This window comes from Dromiciops gliroides, chromosome 3, assembly GCF_019393635.1.
Source record: "Dromiciops gliroides isolate mDroGli1 chromosome 3, mDroGli1.pri, whole genome shotgun sequence".
Lineage (NCBI taxonomy): Eukaryota > Metazoa > Chordata > Mammalia > Microbiotheria > Microbiotheriidae > Dromiciops > Dromiciops gliroides.
The window spans coordinates 418,527,170-418,546,414 of NC_057863.1; the positions used below are offsets into that span (position 1 = coordinate 418,527,170).

At 38.6% G+C, this 19,245-nt stretch overlaps 1 protein-coding gene across 3 annotated transcripts in view; it reads left to right on the top strand.

Moving 5' to 3' along the window:
• Positions 1–18,771, top strand: part of NEMP2 (nuclear envelope integral membrane protein 2) — a 38,387-nt gene extending 19,616 nt beyond the window's left edge. For 2 of the 3 annotated variants that reach the window (XM_043998815.1, XM_043998817.1), the window contains exons 2-9: positions 2,937–3,049; positions 3,951–4,179; positions 4,774–4,846; positions 7,095–7,188; positions 9,982–10,096; positions 12,445–12,670; positions 15,914–16,090; positions 17,110–18,771. In XM_043998815.1, coding sequence (XP_043854750.1) covers positions 2,937–3,049; positions 3,951–4,179; positions 4,774–4,846; positions 7,095–7,188; positions 9,982–10,096; positions 12,445–12,670; positions 15,914–16,090; positions 17,110–17,320 — 1,238 coding nt within the window. In that variant the 3' untranslated portion in view covers positions 17,321–18,771. The remainder of the gene's footprint in view (positions 1–2,936; positions 3,050–3,950; positions 4,180–4,773; positions 4,847–7,094; positions 7,189–9,981; positions 10,097–12,444; positions 12,671–15,913; positions 16,091–17,109) is intronic. The other variant, XM_043998816.1, reaches the window with a different exon arrangement.
• The last annotated feature ends 474 nt before the right edge of the window (positions 18,772–19,245 follow it).

Here is a 19,245-nt window from a genome sequence, read left to right on the forward strand (position 1 = left end):
GTTAAGTGTCTGAGGCCGGATTTGAACTCAGATACTCCTGACTCCAGGGCCGGTGCTCTATCCACTGCACCACCTAGCTGCCCCCGAGTTAATTCTTAAGGAGCTGTCCATCACCATCTTTTCTTCTTCCTCCGTACTACCTCACTGTGATCTCATCAGCTCCTGTGTATTTAATTACCATCTCTATATTGAAGATTCTCAAATCTGCCGTGCTTTCCCAAGTTCTCTGCCAACCTCCAATCTCCCATCTTCAGTTGCCTTTTGGAAATGGATGTTAAGCAGACATCTTAAGTTAAACAGTTCCAAAACAGAACTCAAAATTTCCCCCTAAACCCTCTTCCCCTCCCCCCTACTGATTATTAGAGATGGCAATACCATCCTTCCAGTCTCTTAGGCTCATTATTTACCACCCCTCCTATCTAATCTGTTGCCAAGGCTTATTACTTCCACCTTTAAACAAACCATCTTTCCAATAAGCCTCTTTTTCTCCTCTGACACTTGATTTTGCTCTGGTGCAGGCCCTCATCACCTCATTGCAATAGCTGCTGGTGGGTCTGCATGCCTCAAGTCTCTTCCCACTCCAATCCATCCTCCACTCAACCATCAAAATGTTTTTTCTAAAGCACAGATCTGACCATGTCACTCAATAAACTTCCTTTCACCTCCAGGATCAAATAGAAAATGCTCTCTTGGGTATTCAAAGCCCTTGGCAACCTAGCCCCCTCCTACTATTCCAATCATTTTACACCTTACTCCCCACCATGTATGTACTCCTTGATTCAGTGACACTGGCCTCCTTGTTGTTCTAGGAAGAAAATATTCCATCTCCTGGCTCTGAGTATTTTCTCTGTCACCCCTTCCTCATCTGTGCCTACTGGTTTCCGTTAAGTACCAACTAAGATCTCATCTTTTATAGGAAGCCTTTCCAAACCCCTGTAATTAAGTGCCTTTCCTTTTAAAATTATTTCATATTGGGACAGCTAGGTGGCACAGTGGATAAAGCACTGGCCCTGGATTCAGGAGAACCTGAGTTCAAATCCGGCCTCAGACACTTGACACTTACTAGCAGTGTGACCCTGGGCAAGTCACTTAACTCTCATTGCCCTGCTCAAAAAAATTATTTCATATTCATCCTGTATATAACTCATTTGTATATATTTGTTATCTTCCCTATTAGACTGAAAGTACCTTGAAAGTAAGTATTGATTTTGCTTCTTTTTGTGTCCCAACTTCTTAGCACAGTGCCTGACACGTAGTAGGCATTTAATAGATGTTTATTGACTGTCTTTTAGTCACTCTTTGCAACTTCTTCCTAAGTACCATTTCTGATTCTTTAAATAGAACTTCAGGGTCTGATATGAATCCAAATGTGGTAGATTCTTTGTTAGTGATGATTAAAATGGTGTAGAAACACAAATAAATTAGTTCTATTTTCTGATTGTTGTCTTTTGACCGGGAGTTTCACCTATGAATTCTTCAGAGATGTGGCTCATTTGAGTTGGACTCCAAGCTTTCTGTGGACCATTTCTAGGGAAAGGATCTTCCAGACTTGGAGTCAGCAAGATCTGGGTTTGGTCTCATGAATTTAGATACTGTTTTTGTGAATACAGTCTGTAACATATCCACACCTTCACCCTCCATACAATTGTTGGTGGCTTTTCATATGCCTTTATTTCAACTTTGCAGATAACTGAATAGAATTAGTAGCTATATATCCCTGAAAAGAACTGCCTAGTTAAGGAAATCCCTTGATTTAGAAAGAAAAAATCATTTTCAAAGATAAGATAAAAGTATAGATTAAAAATGTTGCATTACCACAGACACCTAGAAAGAAGAAATGAAAAGTAGATCTAATTGACTAATCATTATAGTAGCAATTTTAGTGATTAGCTGTGCCTGTGACATGGTACAAATTTTCATGTTAGAAAAAATACTGTGTTGTTATTATGACAGTGAATTGAGTAATGTGAATGATAAGGCTCTATTAGAATAAATAAATAGTAGTGGTAGACAAATACATCTGGACAACCCCTATGAACCAAAAAGATTTTTCCCTGTCATTAATCTTAACTGTCATTTTTCACAACAAAATGGAGAAAACATGATGTGCTTGGGAGAGATCAATGTACTTAATGAGTACAAGAATTTGTGGTAGATCAATCAACAAATTTTTATTAAACCCTGGCTAGCTGCTGAGAATTCAATTACAATAAATGAAACCATCCCTACTGTCAAGGGCCTTACATCTGAATGGGGAAAGACAATGAAGAAATACATAAATATAAAGCAAATTAACATAAAGTAGTTAAATACAAGATAATTTGAGGAGGGCCCTAGCAATTCAGAGATTTAGGAAAAGTTTCACATAAAGGGTGTTACCTGACTTGCGTTTTGAAGAAAAAGAGGGATTCTGTGAGGTTGAGATAAGAAGGGAGTATGTTCCAGGTATGGAAGACAGCTAATGCAAAGACACTGAGTCAGGTGATGGAGTGCCTCATGCAAGAAACAGGATGCAGATTTGAAGCTCAGGAGAGAGACTAAGGCTGTATATATAAAAAACTGGGAGTCATCAGCATAGAAATGATCGCTTTACCTACGGGAGCCAATGAAGTCACCGAGAGAGTGTAGAGAAGAAAGAATTGGGGGCCTAGGAAAGAGCCTTGAGTAACACCACAGTATGGGGGCATGGCCTGAATGATGAATCAACAAAGCAGACCGAGGAGGAGCATCTAGGCAAGGTGGGAAGAGAGTAAGAGAGAGCAGTGTCATGAAAACCCAGAGAGGAGAGAGTGAAGGGCTTGAGATGAAGCAGGTAGGTCAAAAATTCTGTGAAATGTTATGGCTCCCAAAGACATGGAAATAAAAAGGAACATTTCTTAAACATCTGAATTTGATTTTGTTTCAGTTCCTGGTTGATCTCTCTTCCTCTCTCCCAGCACCATGTAGAGTTCTGAAGGAAATGGATATAATTAAGAGTTCTGAATCAGTCTGTTACTGCTACAACCGACTTGCCCAAATGGAATGGAAATACATTTGGTCAACTATCCAGGTAAGGCTCTATCTTTAAGTCGTAAACGGAGAGATGAAATACAAAACCAGAAAATGGGTTTTGTAATAGGACTGCTTTTCAGTTAGCAAGAAAACTTTAGTATTTTGCTGCTAACACTTATCATTGGGTCTGGCTTACTCCCGGTGCTAAAGAACAGCAAACAGAGCACAGCATAGATTGGCAGCAGCAGAATTATCATGAGTTAATTCTTAAGGAGCTGTCCATCACCATCTGTTTGGCTCTATAGTAGATGAGTCAGGAAGGATCTGAGATCTGGTACTGGTCCCTTTCTGGTAGGCATGGGGAAGAAGGAAGAACTGGTGTTTTTCTTCACTTAAAAAATGATCTTTAAAATTAAAAATTTAAGTTAAAAAATTTGTGGTGTAATGTTTTTTACACTATTAAAAAACATGAGTTATGTTCTCTTATAACCCTGATAATGCCTCCCATCTTTTATTACCTGGTATTTCTTATGTACTCAGTAATGCGTTATATTGATTAGTTAAATTATCATAAAAGGGGATGCTTGCCTGCAATGTATGTCCTCTTTATTAAGCACATGCCTATAGAAAATGTCCAGGATTTCAGTGTTATGTTACTATAATTTATTTTCTTCTTAAAAATCTAATGCTGGATACTCTTTGTTACATTCCATTAGCTCCAGCTTTATTGACTCGTTTCTTTTCTTTGTCTTTTGTTTTGTTTTGTTTTGTTTTGTGGGGCAATGAGGGTTAAGTGACTTGCCTAGGGTCACACAGCTAGTAAGTATCATGTTTCCGAGCCCAGATTTGAACTCAGGTCCTCCTGAATCCAGGGCAGGTGCTTTATCCACTGCACCACCTAGCTGCCCCCTTGACTCTTGTTTTAAAAACTGACAGTTTCTCTCTCTCTCTCTCAATAGGTGAAAATTACCAGCTCAGACATGCTCAGCATTGTATTTATCATGGAAGAACACGATTGTCAGTATCCAGAAACTATCCTTGCTTTTATCAAGTGCACGATTCATGCCTTTTGGAAACCAAAGGAGTCTAATGATATAACTATTAATATTAATCCATATGAGAAGTCTGTGTGTTTCTATGTGAAGTCTGCCAAAAGATTTGCTTATACATTGAGGGTGAATCGAAATGGTAAGTTGAGGTTTTTTTAATTGACATAAGTGATAATAATAATATTTCATCTACCATTTTGTCATAACTGTCTAGTATAAAGGCTAAAATTCTAGCTAGTCTTTCTAAAATATCTAATGAGTGGTCACCAATAAATTATAAGCTTTAGCAAGAGTTAAACTTTTAAGCATTTATTAAGGAGAATAAGAATTTGGTGAAGAAAGAGAAAAAGGCCTAGATTCATCTATCTATCAAAGGGAGAGCGCATTTTAGTTCCACTCTCCACGAGAGTCCTCACAAAAGAGCAAGAGCCACACCTCCTTCATCCCACAAGCCTCCTGTGAAACTGGCAACATCCCATCCACATGCACACACATCTCCAAGCTAATTGGCTGGTAGCCTTGATAGACAGCACCCATGAGCAAACGTCACTTCCTGATGCCAAGGACCTGACCGCATGGCTTGCCCTCAGATGCCTTCTCCTCATGGCAGAGCTTTCCTACAGTAGCTCTCCAGCAGGTGGCATCATTCCAATCGTTACACTAGATTAAACACTTGTGAGGTAACATTTGAATACATTTTGCTCCAAATCTTAATGTTTTCTTGTTTTTTTAGTTGTGGATACAAAACTCTTCCTTGTGTTCATGACAGGGATATTCCTGTTCTTTAAAGCAAAGACCCTGAGTAGGTAAGTCAAATTTCCTTACTGATTTTGTCAATGGGTATAACTTGAACTTTTAAAATTTTCAGTTGTCTTTATTTAAAGTTTGGTATTTTCCAGAATTCATTTAAATTCAACAGATTTTATTAAGTGCCAAGTTTATACAAGTCTTTGTGCTAGGTACTAAACTTGGGTATCTTATATTACATCCAGAACCTCACAATGACTTTGGGGTAGAATCTATGTACTTTAGAGAGATGTGTTTCCTATTTTTGCTTCTTTGCGAGTCTTCATTGGTACTAATTCATTCAGTTCCAGAGAGATAAAATGACTTGCCCATGATCAGAAAGCTATTAAGTATCAGAATGGTGACTTGAATACAATTCTTTCTAAATCCAAGTTCAAAGCTTTTTTTGGTGACAACACAGTTGTGAGATTTAAAATTGGATATTAGATCATAAATCTCCCCTCTTTAACCTTTCCCTTAATTTATCTCCCAGACTAGTAAATGGAAGAAGCTTCTGGTTTTCTAGATAGAGCTTTTATTGTATGGTAGTCACAAGGTGATGTTGATTAGAAGGATAGGAAAGTAGAAATACAATACAGATCGTCTTAAGTCTAAGCTTAGTCTATATTCTGTATAAAACTCACCAAAAGCTGAAGGCCACCTTTGGGGAGAATGAGACCGTGTCAAGCGAGTGCTGCTGCTAACCGCGAGCCGGGCCCAGTCGAACTCTCATCAGCACAGCATCAGCCTGTGCAGCGCAGTCAGGAGACCAGCAGAGCAGGAAAAAAACTCCCACTTCCATTCTCTCCTTGCCTTTTAAGCTCGCACCCCGGAAGTCAAGTGTGTAGCAGGCAGTCTGACGTGCACAGCAGGCGGACTGGCGTGCGTAGCTCATGCCATTGGTCTCCTCCCCAAAAGGGTGGTCCTTCAAAAACTGGCGTCTTTCAGTTATCCTAACCGACTGTTAAAAAACTTTCATATTTTTTTACCACACACTATAACCGACACTTATCTGGGAAGTCAGTATTCCAATGGTAAAAGTGAAAAATGAAAATTTCTTCACCACCTCTATGCTCTGACTCTTTTAATTTTGCATATCAGGAAATGAGCTTTTCCACTTAAATATAATGTATAAATAATTGAAGCTTATCTCTTAAAAGACCAGTTTTCAAAAATTTAACAATTTTAGATGTAAATCTTTGTCAAATGATTGCATATTTCCCTGTTTTATCAATCAGAACATATTGTCCATAGTTTAATATTTTCCTACTGATGCAAGGTCATCATAATGAACATCAATTACTGTACAGTATATTTTCACAGTCTGTTCATTGTTTTAGGGTTTTTCCAAAAATGGTTCCATGGTGCTATGCTTTTTTGTTTTGTTTTGTGGGGCAATGAGGGTTAAGTGACTTGCCCAGGGTCACACAGCTAGTGTTAAGTGTCTGAGGCTGGATTTGAACTCAGGTCCTCCTGAATCCAAGGCCAGTGCTTTATCCACTGTGCCACCTAGCTGCCCCTGGTGCTATGCTTTTATACTTATTTTGTGTACCTTTTATAATTCTTCTATCTTCTCCCTCCATAGTTGGCTATCACTTCCAGTCAATGTGTCCTTATGGATTCTATCTGATGCCTATTTCATTTAGAGTTCATGGGTCTTGAATCAGTAGAGTTAAGGTGGATTCCATTCCCATCCATCCTGTGGAGTAAGAACATAAACTGTGTGATAACTACAGTTCTTTTTCCCTTACTACTGAAAGGTCTTTTTGCCTTGGGGCGGGGGTGGAGGGGGGGTCTGTAATGGATGACTGAGTTTGCCAGAAGTCTGAGCTCTGAATAATCCGGTATAATTACATTATGATCCCAATCTTCAGCCACTTCTTCTAGTGAGAGACCTTTCCCTGCCAACATTTTAGTTCTTAGATGCCCATCCTGCTTAACGTGTTAATTGGTTACGAATTTTAACTTTATCTCTTATTTCATTTTAAATATGTGCCGTATTGTGCATCAATAATATATTTCTGTTTAACATATAAAATTATAGGGCATATACACCAAAGGCAAGCAAATCATTGTCAATTTCAGCCACTGGGTTATATTCCTAATTAAATAGAGAGAGGCGTATTTACCATGATCTACCATTCAATTGTGTATTTTTTCTTTTAAGATTTTCTTTGTGACTACCAGAGCAAGGTTAAAATGTCTATGTTTTATACTTGAAAATAACAGTTATCAGGTAACTAGTATCTGACTGTTTGTCCCTAACAGGAGCACTACTTTCTATTATTCTGCTGGAACTGTGCTGGGCATCCTTATGACCTTAGTCTTTTTCCTGCTGTTCATGAGAAGATACATTCCCAAGGTAGGTGTGTTATTTATAAAACTAAAACTGGAAATCTTGATGTGCTAAGCATTAGGACTTGGGAGGGGGGGAGGGGGGGAAGGTTATTTCATTCATTTGATCCTATCAGTTCCTTATTCTATACTGTGTTACATCAGTCTAGAAACTGTCTTTAAAATGTGTGGATTTTCAACATATAGGGTGGAAAAATCTCATCATTTTTTAGCAGCTGAAATAAGTTTATAGTTTTGCTATTCCTTTTGACATTCTACTTTCAGGTCATCTTTTTTTTCCATTCAGGTAAAAATTAAATTACATGCTAAAATTTTCTCCCATATTGAAAGGTGTGGGGCATAGCACAGCACCATCACATTAAGGCTTTATATGACACTTTTCTCACATCCAGGCCATATATCATCTCACAGCACATTTTCATTTCATTTTTTTTTTGGCAGGGAAGTGTGAGGGTTAAGTGACCTGCCCAGGGTCACACAGCTAATAAGTGTCAAGAGTTTGAGGCTGGATTTGAACTCAGCTCCTTCTGAATCCAGGACCTGTGCTTTTTCCACTGTGCCACCCAACTGCCCTCTCACAGCACATTTTCATACCATCTTGGTATGTGCTTATTTAGCCATCAACATATGTTCATTGTTGTGGCTGGGGGGGGGGTGGTGGGAAGGATTTGACATCAAAGAACCTGAGTTCAAATCCAGGCTCCTCTACTTCCTTCCTGTTTGACATTGGATAAGTCACTCTTCTATAAAATGAGGGGCGGACAAGATCAGGGGTTAGTTATTGACTTCTTCTGTGTCACAGATCTTTTTTTCAGTCTGATGAAATCCATGAATTCCTTCTCAGGATAACGTTTTAATTGCATAAAATAAATTACATAAGATTACAATTACTGAATATAATATAATTACATTCAAATAGAGTTTTCCAGATATTTAAAGGAAAAAAAAAAGTTCACAGACCCCAGGTGAAGTATCCATGGACTAGGCCATTTCTAAGGTCTTTACCAATCTAAGTCTGTCCCCCTGTGGCCATGTTTCGTTGAGTTCAGTCAAGGCCCTAAGAGACGGCAGCTGTATCATCAAAGCTGATAAAACTCTGCCTCTGTCCTAGTTTAGGTTGAGACCTCAAAGGATCAGTAAACTCATTATTGTAGATGTTCCCCCAGCAATGCAGATCACATTCCATCCTTGCTTTCTCGTCCAGAGCTAATCATGTCCATAAATCCTGCATCACAGGGCATCCTCTCAATGTGCTGTTGGTATTCCTCTGGGTCCTAATAGTACATGGGCTATCTCTCGGTTACCCTTTGTTGTCCCTTTATGTTTAGCCTGGTCATATATTTCATGACATCTTTTATGCCATCTCTCCCATTTATTTCTTTATGGTTCATGCGATATTAACTTGCTTGTGCCATCTGTTGCCCTTTGGTTTTGGAGATTTTGATATTCTGTGACTCACAACCATATAGTACCACCTGAAGAATATTGTTTTTAAAAGTTAAACCTTTGTTTTGGAAAGAAGTCATTAAAATCTGTGTAATTGGGTGGGAGCAATTCAGGCCATGTTGCTTCTTTTCATCAGTCTGGGCCCATTTCATTGTCCATTTGTTGGACCAGTCAGTGACTCGGTCAACAAACATTTATTAAATGATGTGCCATGCAATGTATTAAATGCTGGAGATATATGGAAAGTTAAAAAAAATCAGCTCCTATCCCTCAAGGAGCTCCCATTCTAATGGCAGAGACAACATATTATTATATAGGTACATGCAAGATAGATACGGATTCACTAACCCTAACCAATCTTATATATTATAGCCTGGAGAATAAATGTTCCTCATCTATAGATAACTGTGGAGAGTAAAGCCATATTCTTTTGCATGATTATGGCTATTGGAATGATTGGAATGATGCCACCTACTGGAGACTTGCTGTGGGAAAGCTCCACCATGAGGAAAATGCCTCAGAGACATTGTGGCTTTTCCTTGGCGTCAGGAAATGACGTTTGCTCATGGGTGCTGTCTATCAAGGCTACCAGCCAATCAACTTGAGGAGCCTCCTACTTTCTGGGAGGAGACAGGAAGGAGGAAAAGGAGCCTGCGCAGAGAGCTCTTGGGCTTTTTGGGTTCCTGACTTGATGGTGGTGGCGGCAGAGGACTTCACAGGAAATTTGAGGAAAGATAGGAATGCCAGGCTGTTAGAATTCTGTTCTCAATGTTTTTTTTTCTATTTTCCAATAAACCCTTAAAAACCTAAACTCGTTTTATCAGTGATTTTAGTCAGTTTCCCCCCAAACTGGGGGAACAGATTAGAACCCACATTTAGAATCTTAAATTACACAGTGTCATATAGAAGGCTTTTCAGGGATCTGGGGTTTGATACAATCAGCAGTCATCTTCAAAAAAGTAGCCTCTTGAGGAACTCATTGTCTAGGAATTCCTCCTTTCATTTAGACTCCCTGTTGGACATCTTCCATGATCATGACCAACATCTTTTATAAATGCTTCTGGTTTTTAATGCCCCATTTAATATGAATCATCAGAGGCTTGTCAACCAAAGTTATCTATGTTGTTACATCCTTCATGGACATACACCTAGAGGACATCTTTTGGGAAGAGTCTTTAAGTCTTTGTTCTATCAAGTAGAATATATTCTTGTCATCAGTAAACCATGGGTACAATGTGATCTTTATATTCTCTATACCTTTCTGTCAATTGATAATGAAGTCTAATGGAACAGTGCTTTTCATTTAAGGATGAATAAATTGGAACATTCTTTATTTCTTTTCTTCCACACACAGTATAGCACCTTTGGGGCCCTCATGGTTGGTTGTTGGTTTGCTTCGTTTTACCTCGTATGCCAGTTAATGGAAGAACTAAGGTGGCTCTGGTATGAAAACAAAACGTATATATTAGGTAGGTAAATTAAAAGAAACATGTAGACTCTTGTATTTATAAAACTGAAAAGTATGCAGAGGGATCTTTCTAGTGACAGTTTTGAACTTTAGAAGGAGGTAAGTTTTGAGAGCCTTTCAAGGAGCTAAGCTCTCATGGGGCAGTAGGGAAAAAGAACTCCTTCTACTAGGACAGGTCACAGCCTTTCTAAAATTTAGGAAGTTGTCTCCAAGAGTTGCTCTGGCCCTGCGGTCAACTGGGAATGAATCTCTCCTACAACTTTTTCTGGTCTTCAGATATCCCATACATAGTCCATTAACAAGCCCATGCAAGAAGCTCTTCCTTTTCCAGGTGGGTAGGACTTGCCAGGACTTGGCATAACCTTTGGGAACTTAGGGTTACTTTCATGCTGTACTGATGCATTGGAGTGGAAAAGTCTTTGAGTCTTGCCAGATTTGTATGAGTGTGTTCTCAAAGTCAGAGGCTATTTCCATAGATAGATAGATAGATAGATAGATGGATAGATGGATAGATAAATGGATGATAGATAGATATCTCTTCTACCTTAAAACAGGTTTGTTTGTTTCTTTAAATGTTTGAGAATCGTTAACTAAAAAACTAAGTGATTGAATATCCTTTCTACCTGCTACATTGGAGTTGAATTCCAACCTAAATCTTCATAGTAGTTCAAAATGCTTCTTAAAAGAAGCACTAAAGTGTGACTTTATTTCCTTTTTTAAATTGATATAGTATGAAATCATATTTATGTTTGTCTGATGACATCCTAGTCTGATAATGAAAATTAAATTTAATTGTACCTTATCCATAAGATAAGAAGAGGCTCCCTGAGAAACATCCTAAGTGAAACAGCTTGTTCAGTTTCTTCACTGAAGGATACTAAGTACCTCCTCTGTTGTGTTGGTGGTCCTGAGCTCTTGAAGGCAATCAGTCAGCAAGCATTTATTAAGCACTTAAGATGTACTAAATACCAGAAGTGCACAGAAGAAAAAAAAAATAAAAAACAGTTCCTTCCCTCAAGGAGCTTTCATTCTAACAGGATGGTAGCCTTTGCCAGCCAGACATAAGTTCTGGAAATTGTTATCAATCTGGAAAGGCTCCAAATATGGCCCAAGAGACAGGCTATCATAGGATCGTGGATTTAGAGGTGAAAGATGACCTTTGAGTTCATCTAACTCATTTTACGATTGAGGAAAATGAAGACCAGAGAAGATAAATGACTTGCCCATGGTGGCAATCTGGGATTTGAACCCAGATACTCTCCCTGCTATAGCCAGTGTTCCTCCTTCCATGACACTACACTGCCTCCTAAGTGTATATCTGTTGTCCATGGACCATCCTAACTGTTTAGAGAAGTTCATTACCATGAGATTGGTTACCAAGTATTGACTTGTTTTGACCAAAGCAACTCAAGAAGACAGTTCTACCAAGGGCATAGAAAGACTAATGAAATCCTTGAAGTACTGACATGAGTAACTTGGGGCACAGTGTAGAATGGGGAATAGTTTGGGGCATTCATAGAAAAAGAAGATTAATTTGTTGGGTTTGATTTTTAAGCTTTTGCATAACTTAAACATTTAACTTCTTATACAAGCCCTAAGAAGGACTAGAATTTAAGAATACTGCAGAAGGACCATGCTGCATCAATTGATGTGATAATTGTTTTTTTATCCAAAGCACAATAAATAAGAGATAGGATGAAAATTTTTATTTTAAAGTAAAATTTTAATGGGGCAGCTAGGTAGAGCAGTGGATAGAGCACTGGCCCTGGAGTCAGAAGGACCTGAGTTCAAATCCAGCATCAGATACTTGACATTTACTAGCTGTGTGACACTGGGCAAGTCACTTAACCCCAATTGCCTCACCAAAAATAAAATAAAATAAAATAAAATAAATAAATTTAAGAACATTTTCACGTCACTTGACACACCTGGTTCTCTGACTATTAACCCACAACTCTGAAAAGCAGTTTCAAATTCATAGTAAATAAAAGAAAATCTTGGAAATCACAGGGAGTTGTACCCCCAAACTTTCAGAGTAACAAGTTGCTTGACCTGAGAAATAAACTCAGATGTCTGCTGGTCTGAAAAACATCTCAGATGATTATAAGATTCATCTTTGCATTTCAGAAGGAATAGCTAATCAGGAATGTACTGCCTACTTTAGTGACTGATTTCATCTGGCACCAACAAAGGAAAGTGAAAACATGCATTTCCTAACATTGCACTAATGTCTATGGTGCTGTCTCAAACCTGTGTTCCTTGTATACAATGCCCGGGGTCAGGTTTTTTCCACCATTTTCCAGGCTCTTGTACAAGTGCTGATTTTTCCACCTTCTTGTGCTCTCCCAGGCTACATCCTGACCATGGGATCCATCAGCTTTGCTGCTTGTTATAGACATGGACCACTCGTCAAAGAAAGGAGCATAAATCTCTTGATGTGGACATTACAGCTTTTATCCTTGGTCATAATTTACTTTGGTGTCACCACAACCCAGGTTGCCTATGCAGTGATAGTTCTCCTGATTTCTTCTCAGGGTCTACATTATCCATTCAGAGCTTTCTGCTGTGTGGGCAGGTTAGTATATCCCTCCAGTGAATTTGATGCTGTAAACCATAATTGAAAAGATATACATATGTAACACATATTATATAGATGTTACAAGTATAAACAAACATTTGTTCATTTGTTTTTCAGTTGTGTTTGACGCTGAATGACCCCATTTGGCATTTTCTTGGCAAAGATACTGAAGTGGTTTGTCATTTTCTTCTGCTCATTTGACAGATGAGGAAACTGAAGCAAACAGGGTTAAGTGACTTGCCCAGGGTCACACTGCTAGTATATATCTTAGGCAGGACTCAAACCAATTCCAGCCTGGGCAAGTCACTTCTCAGTGCACTGAATAATTCTCTAAGACAATAGGTTGTAGGGATAGTGCTGTCCCGCTTTATTGGAGGGTGTTTCCTCATCGAAGGGCTCTATTCTATAAAAACACATATATGTGGGGGCAGCTAGGTGGTGCAGTGGATAAGGCACCAGGCTTGGATTCTGTTGGACCTGAGTTCATACCCAGCCTCAGACACTTACTAGCTGTGTGACCCTGGGCAAGTCACTTAACCCCTGTTGCCCTGCAAAAAAAACAAAAAAACCCCCAAAACCACATATATGTGGTTTTACTGGAACTTCAAGCCAAATAGCATCAATAAAAATGTAACTATGAATAAATACATTATTATAATATCTTATAGACAAAGCCACCTTTCTATGAGAATGTTGACTTGACAAATTTTTCCTTGCTAGGATTATTCCAATATGTGAAATGTGTAATGTTCAAATAGAGAACTGTTAGTCTCTTTGGTGTTACAATTGTTTACCTGACCCTCCCATTAATTATTTAGGTAGGATTTGGGCGGGTGGGGTGGGGCAATGAGGGTTAAGTGACACAGCTAGTGTTAAGTGTCTGAGGCTGAATTTGAACTCAGGTCCTCCTGAATCCAAGGTTGGTACTTTATCCACTGTGTTGCCTAGCTGCCCCCAATTATTTAGGTAGGATTTTGATTACTACATTTATTCACTTTTTCATCTCGCTAATTATACGTAAGCATCTAGTTGGCTCAGTGGATAGAGGGCTGGACCTGGAGTGAGGAAGATTTGAGTTCAAATACAGCCTTCCACACTTACTAGTTGTGTAATCACTTAATCATATTTGCCTCCATTTCTCATCTGTCAAATGAGCTGGAGAAGGAGATGGCAAGCTACTCCATTATCTTTGCCAAGAAAACCCCAAATGGAGTCACAAAGAGTTAGACACCACTGAAATGATTAGACAATAAAAATGATATGTACCACTTCTGGAAAGCCCAGCAGAAAACATGAGATCCTATAGGATAAATCTTGTCATTTGCCACATTCAATTTAAAGGTAGCTTTGAAATGGAGGGTTTTTTTGGGAGGGTGTGTATGTGTACATATATTTCGATTATCAAGCATTTTTTTCTCCTTCCTATTTCCCCTGCCCACTGTGGGCTATTTTTTTTAAAAACAAATGATTATCATGTACTTGGCAAAAGGAAGAATGGAAAAGATAAATTAGTCTTTGTGAAGTCTGAGGGAAGCAGTGAGAAGTTTTAAAAAACTCATTGACTAATATAATTGGTAACTTCCTAAAACCTGATATTCAGTAGTCTTTAAAGAGTGTCCCCTTCAAGCAAACTAGATTGTGGCCTTATGCCACCTGGTTGTAGAGGACACACAAACATTCTAGCCCCCTTCTCCTTTCCACTGGCATTACACAGACTCACTACCACTAGGTGGAGGCTACACCCCACAACATCCTCTAGGTGTGGGGCCCTTTTTTAGCATATGTGATTTGAGGAAATAGTTTTTCCCACTATCTACTTGTTTCCTAAATAAAGACTTCTTGAGTGGCCCATTTCCCTAGTGCTACTGGCCTGTTTCTTTAATATTCTAGGGTAGAATCAGATCAGATGTAGAGAAGCCATTATTTTAAATTCATGTTGAATTTCCTAGAGGAAGCAAATTATATATTTTCATCATCTGTGCTTAAAGAACAAAAATGAAAACCCCCATGGCTTCATTTGTTTACAGGTTAGCCTACATGGAGGGGGAAAGGAGACAAAAGTATAAGCAGGACCCACACTCTCTGTATCTGGTCTGAGACCCTGAAAATCTTACAATAACCAAAAAAATAAAAAAAATAAATAAAACATAAAAACCACAGATAGCACAAAGCAGGGGTTCTTAACCTTGAGTCTTAAAACTCAACTTAACAAAATATTTTGACAGCTGTATTTCAATATAATTGGTTTTCTTTCTAATCTGCTGTGTTATTTATTTCTTTGGGGGGGGGTGAGGCAACTGGGGTTAAGTGACTTGCATAGGGTCACACAGCTAGTAAGTGTCAAGTGTCTGAGGCTGGATTTGAACTCAGGTCCTCCTGAATCCAGGGCCAGTGCTCTATCTACTGCACCACCTAGCTGCCTCATCTGCTGTGTTATTTGACAGGGTGTCCCAAAAGTCTCATTGAAATTTTAAGATGAAGACTTTTGGAACTCCCTATGCATTTTTAAAACATTATGAAATGAGGTCATAGGTTTCACTGGACAGCCAAAGGGGCCAGTGACACGGAGAAAAAGATTGTAAAGATATAAAGGTAGTTAGAGGCAGAGTTGGTAGAACTAACAAGTGCATTTTCTTGGACTTCAGTAGACTGGTCTTAACCGTTCAAGCAGGTATTTGGAATAAGAGCTGACCTTTATTTATGTAGCATTGTAAAGTTTACAAAGTCTTCCATGGTGTTTGAGCCTCTGTGAGGCAGGTACTAGAGGTATTATTCTAATCTTTCCAGTCTTTTTCAGTCGTGTCTGACTCTTCATGACCGCATTTGGGTTTTTTATGGCTGAAATACTGGAGTTGTTTACCATTTCCTTCTCCAGCTCATTTGACAGATGAGGAAACTGAGGCAAACAGAGTTAAGTAACTTGCCCAGGGTCACACAGCTAGTAAGTTTCTGAGGTCAGTTTGAACTCAAAAAGATGAGTCTTCGTGACTTTCAGGCCCCAACACTCTATCTACTCTGCCACCTAGTTGCCAATATTCTCATTTTACAGATAAGAAAATTCAGAGAGATAACTCATCAGCTGACTCTTAGCTAGGGTCAAGATTCAGACCTGGATCTTTCTGACTCCAATTCTAGCACTCCTTATTTTGCCAAAAATGCTGTATGGGTCATTAGAAAAAATTGAAGTTACGTATAATTTGCATTTTCCATTTTAAATGTTGCTTATTTTTGTCATTTTAGAAAAATCAAGGAATATTATAAATCAAAAAGGCTGGTGATTAAGCATATTACGGAAGAAGAATATAGGGAGCAAGCTGAAATGGAGACAGCCAAAGCATTGCAGAGGTTGCGGGAGTTTTGCCACAGCACAGACTTCCCATCGTGGTTAACTATATCCAGACTCCAATCCCCAAAAAAGTAAAAAAAAAGAATTCCATCCTTCTTAAAAGCTTTCTTTGTTGCATAGGCACTAGATTTGGATTTGATCGTCTAAGTTCCCTTCTGGCTCTTGAGCGTACAATTCTTATCGAGTTGGTTAGACTTCTGTGAACATTATGGTTTTTCGGGTATAGCCATGTCAGATAGAAAATACAGACTAGATTAACATGCCTAATGTTTTGCTTACCATTCAAAAGAGAAGAGAACATAATGCAGTCTTCACTCCATTCTTTCTCAGATTCCTCAACTTACTCAATAGAATTGTGCCCAGCAGGTTAAATATTAGTTTGGTCTCCTTGATAGGCAAGATTTTAAAAAATAACTTTTGGGTGGGGAGAAAGTAAAGTTGGTGGGATCTAAAGACTCCTACCTTCCTCAGATATTGGAAACCATCTCTGAATTTACAAGGAATCATTTCCCGCCCTCCTTCCTTCCCCAATTATATAGCTTTCCCTTATTAAGTTAAAATTTAAAGGAAAATATGAGCTGAACCTAGGATTTCACTGGTACTAAGAACCTTCCCAATAGAAAAAGTCCTAATGTAGACTAGCACAATGCTCTTGGAGATTTTCCTGGACTCACTGAAATCAGTTGCCCAGGGTCTCATGTCTGGTACATGTCAGATGACAGGTTTAAACCCTGTTCGTCCTGATTTCAAAGCTATCTCTCTAGGCACTGTGTGTTGTTAGTTTAGATTTTACCTTTGATTTTTAAAAAAATTAAGAAAAAGGAAAGGAAATAGAATGAAGTTAATACATAGGACTGTATTGCATATTAATGTTTTCTGATGCTTCCCAGAATGCATTTTTCCAGCAGTCACATAAACATCTCCAGTTTTTACTCCCACCATGAATGCTCTTTAAATGCCAAATCTAGACTGACACAAAGGCAAATTTAATTAAAGGATTGTCAGAATACCCAGAAAAACACATTTGTTTGCTGAATAAAATATTCCTTCCTAATGTTAACCTTGTTTTAAAAAAAATGTTTTTTGGTAGGTTTGCAGAGTTTGTTTTGGGAGCAAGTCACCTGTCACCTGAAGAAATCAGAGCTCATGAAGAGCAGTATGGTATTGGAGGATGGTTCTTGGAAGAACAGCTCTTTAACTCAGGAGGGGCCCATGAGTCCAATCAACAAGGTGATTACTCTCAGGAAGAGGAAGTAGTTGAAATTCAGGGTGTGTCTGAAAGGGAAGAGGAAGTATTATAGGGAAACCGAGGCCTCAGCAATTTCCCTGGAATACCTAAGAGTCCCAAGGGAAAGGGAAATTAAACATTGTAAATATCTTTTGTGCCTGGAAGTCATCCCTGCTGGCAAGTTTTGCTACTCCTTGTACTGTAGGTGGCAACCAAGATTCTTTGAAAGATTCCTTCTGAGTTTCCTAGAAGGGAAACTCTCCCTGGGAACAATGGGAGGCTTTCTTTCTGTTCCTCAGGAGGTCAGCCAGTATGAAGAGGTGCCTTATCATTGTTGCATTAAGTCTTCCTCTTGATCCTCAAAGTGAGAGAGGCCGTTGTTGTCTTCTAGCATATTTTGGCTCTCAACTAGAGGAAGAGACCATTGATAATGTGACAGATAAGCTTCATATGCCATTCCTTATTTGATTTTTTTGGTTTGTTTTAGGTGTGTTGGATAAACATTGATAACTTTGAAAAAGGGAAACCCATTTTTCTATATTTTTTCAGGTTTTGATAATTTCACGAATGTAATTTCATGACATCAGGGTTACTTTTCATATTTAACTTGAATGGTAATGTTCAAATAATGTTTGAGCATGTTTATCTTCTAATATTTAAATCATTTGTTAGGGGGGCTTGGGGTTTTGTTTTGTTTTGTTTTTGAGGAAGTGGCAGATTGGAATGAGAGCTAGCCTTGAAAGCAAGAAGATCTGGGGTCAAGTCCCACCTTTTACACATGCTAGTTGTGTGACTTAACGTCTCAGGGCCCCAGGCAGCTTCCTAAGACAAAAGGTGCCCATCTGCCTTGATAGAGGCAGTTTTCTCACATGGAAATTCCCTGTACCAATGAAATCACAGATCTGTCTGGTCTTTACCTCATCCAGTTTTTGTAGCAACACCTCATGGATCCGTGGGAAAAGATCTTTTTTTTTTTTTTTGATCATATGATATTCAGCCAGAGAGAAGGGGAAATAAATGACAGTATTTTTCTAGTGAAGGGGTAGAAGCCTGGAACTGAGAAAATTGTCCACAGGCTAATGGTCCAATAGCATTTATTTGTTATAGCATTAATTCCCTTTTAGTATTTGTCCTAGACTTTTTCTGTTCTAAAATTCACAAACACTTTCTTAAGCATTCTTAAGGAATCACCTTCTCTGGAAGGAAGAACAAAAGGGAGGAGTGGAGTGGGGAAAATTAAAGCTGTGTTGCATCACTGAGCCAAGTCAGGGTAGAGTTTTGCTCTTGGGGGGTAATGATGTAGGACCCAGAAGTGGGGACTAGTGCAGGAATGAATTTTTAAATGGTATTTCTTCAGCAAAATCGAATAGTTCTTTCTATAAAATCTTTGGGGGTCTTTTTGGATGATTTAATATTTTATTTTTTCCCCAATGATATGTGAAAATAATTTTTAACTTTTGTTTTGTAAAATTTTGAGCTCCAAATTCTCTCCCTTACTCTTTCCCCTCCCCTCTCATTTAGAAGGCAAGCAATTTGATATAGGTAATACGTGTGCAGTCATGTAAAACATATCTTCATGTTAGTCAATTTGTGAAAGAAAACACAGACCAAAAAAAACCCAAGAAAAATAAAGAGAAAGTGTGCTTTGATCTGCATTCAGACTCCATCAGTTCTTTCTCTGGAGATGGATAGCATTTTTCATCATAAGTCCTTCAGCGTTGTCTTGGATCATTGTATTGCTAAGAAGAGCTAAGTCATTCACTAAAACCTTCGTTATTACCAGGCAACTTACAGTTAGGCAAATTGGCTTATGTCAGGCACACTCAGTCTACTCTTTCCTGTGGTAACCATTTAAAAGTAAACCAAAACAAGTATTTTCTCTTCTGACATAATCAGTAAAATCTATTTCAATAACCATTTGTCAGTGTGCACAGGCATAGAATTACTGGAGTCATCATCTTTGTTTTAGGCATGAGATGAGACCAGGTGATCTTTTTT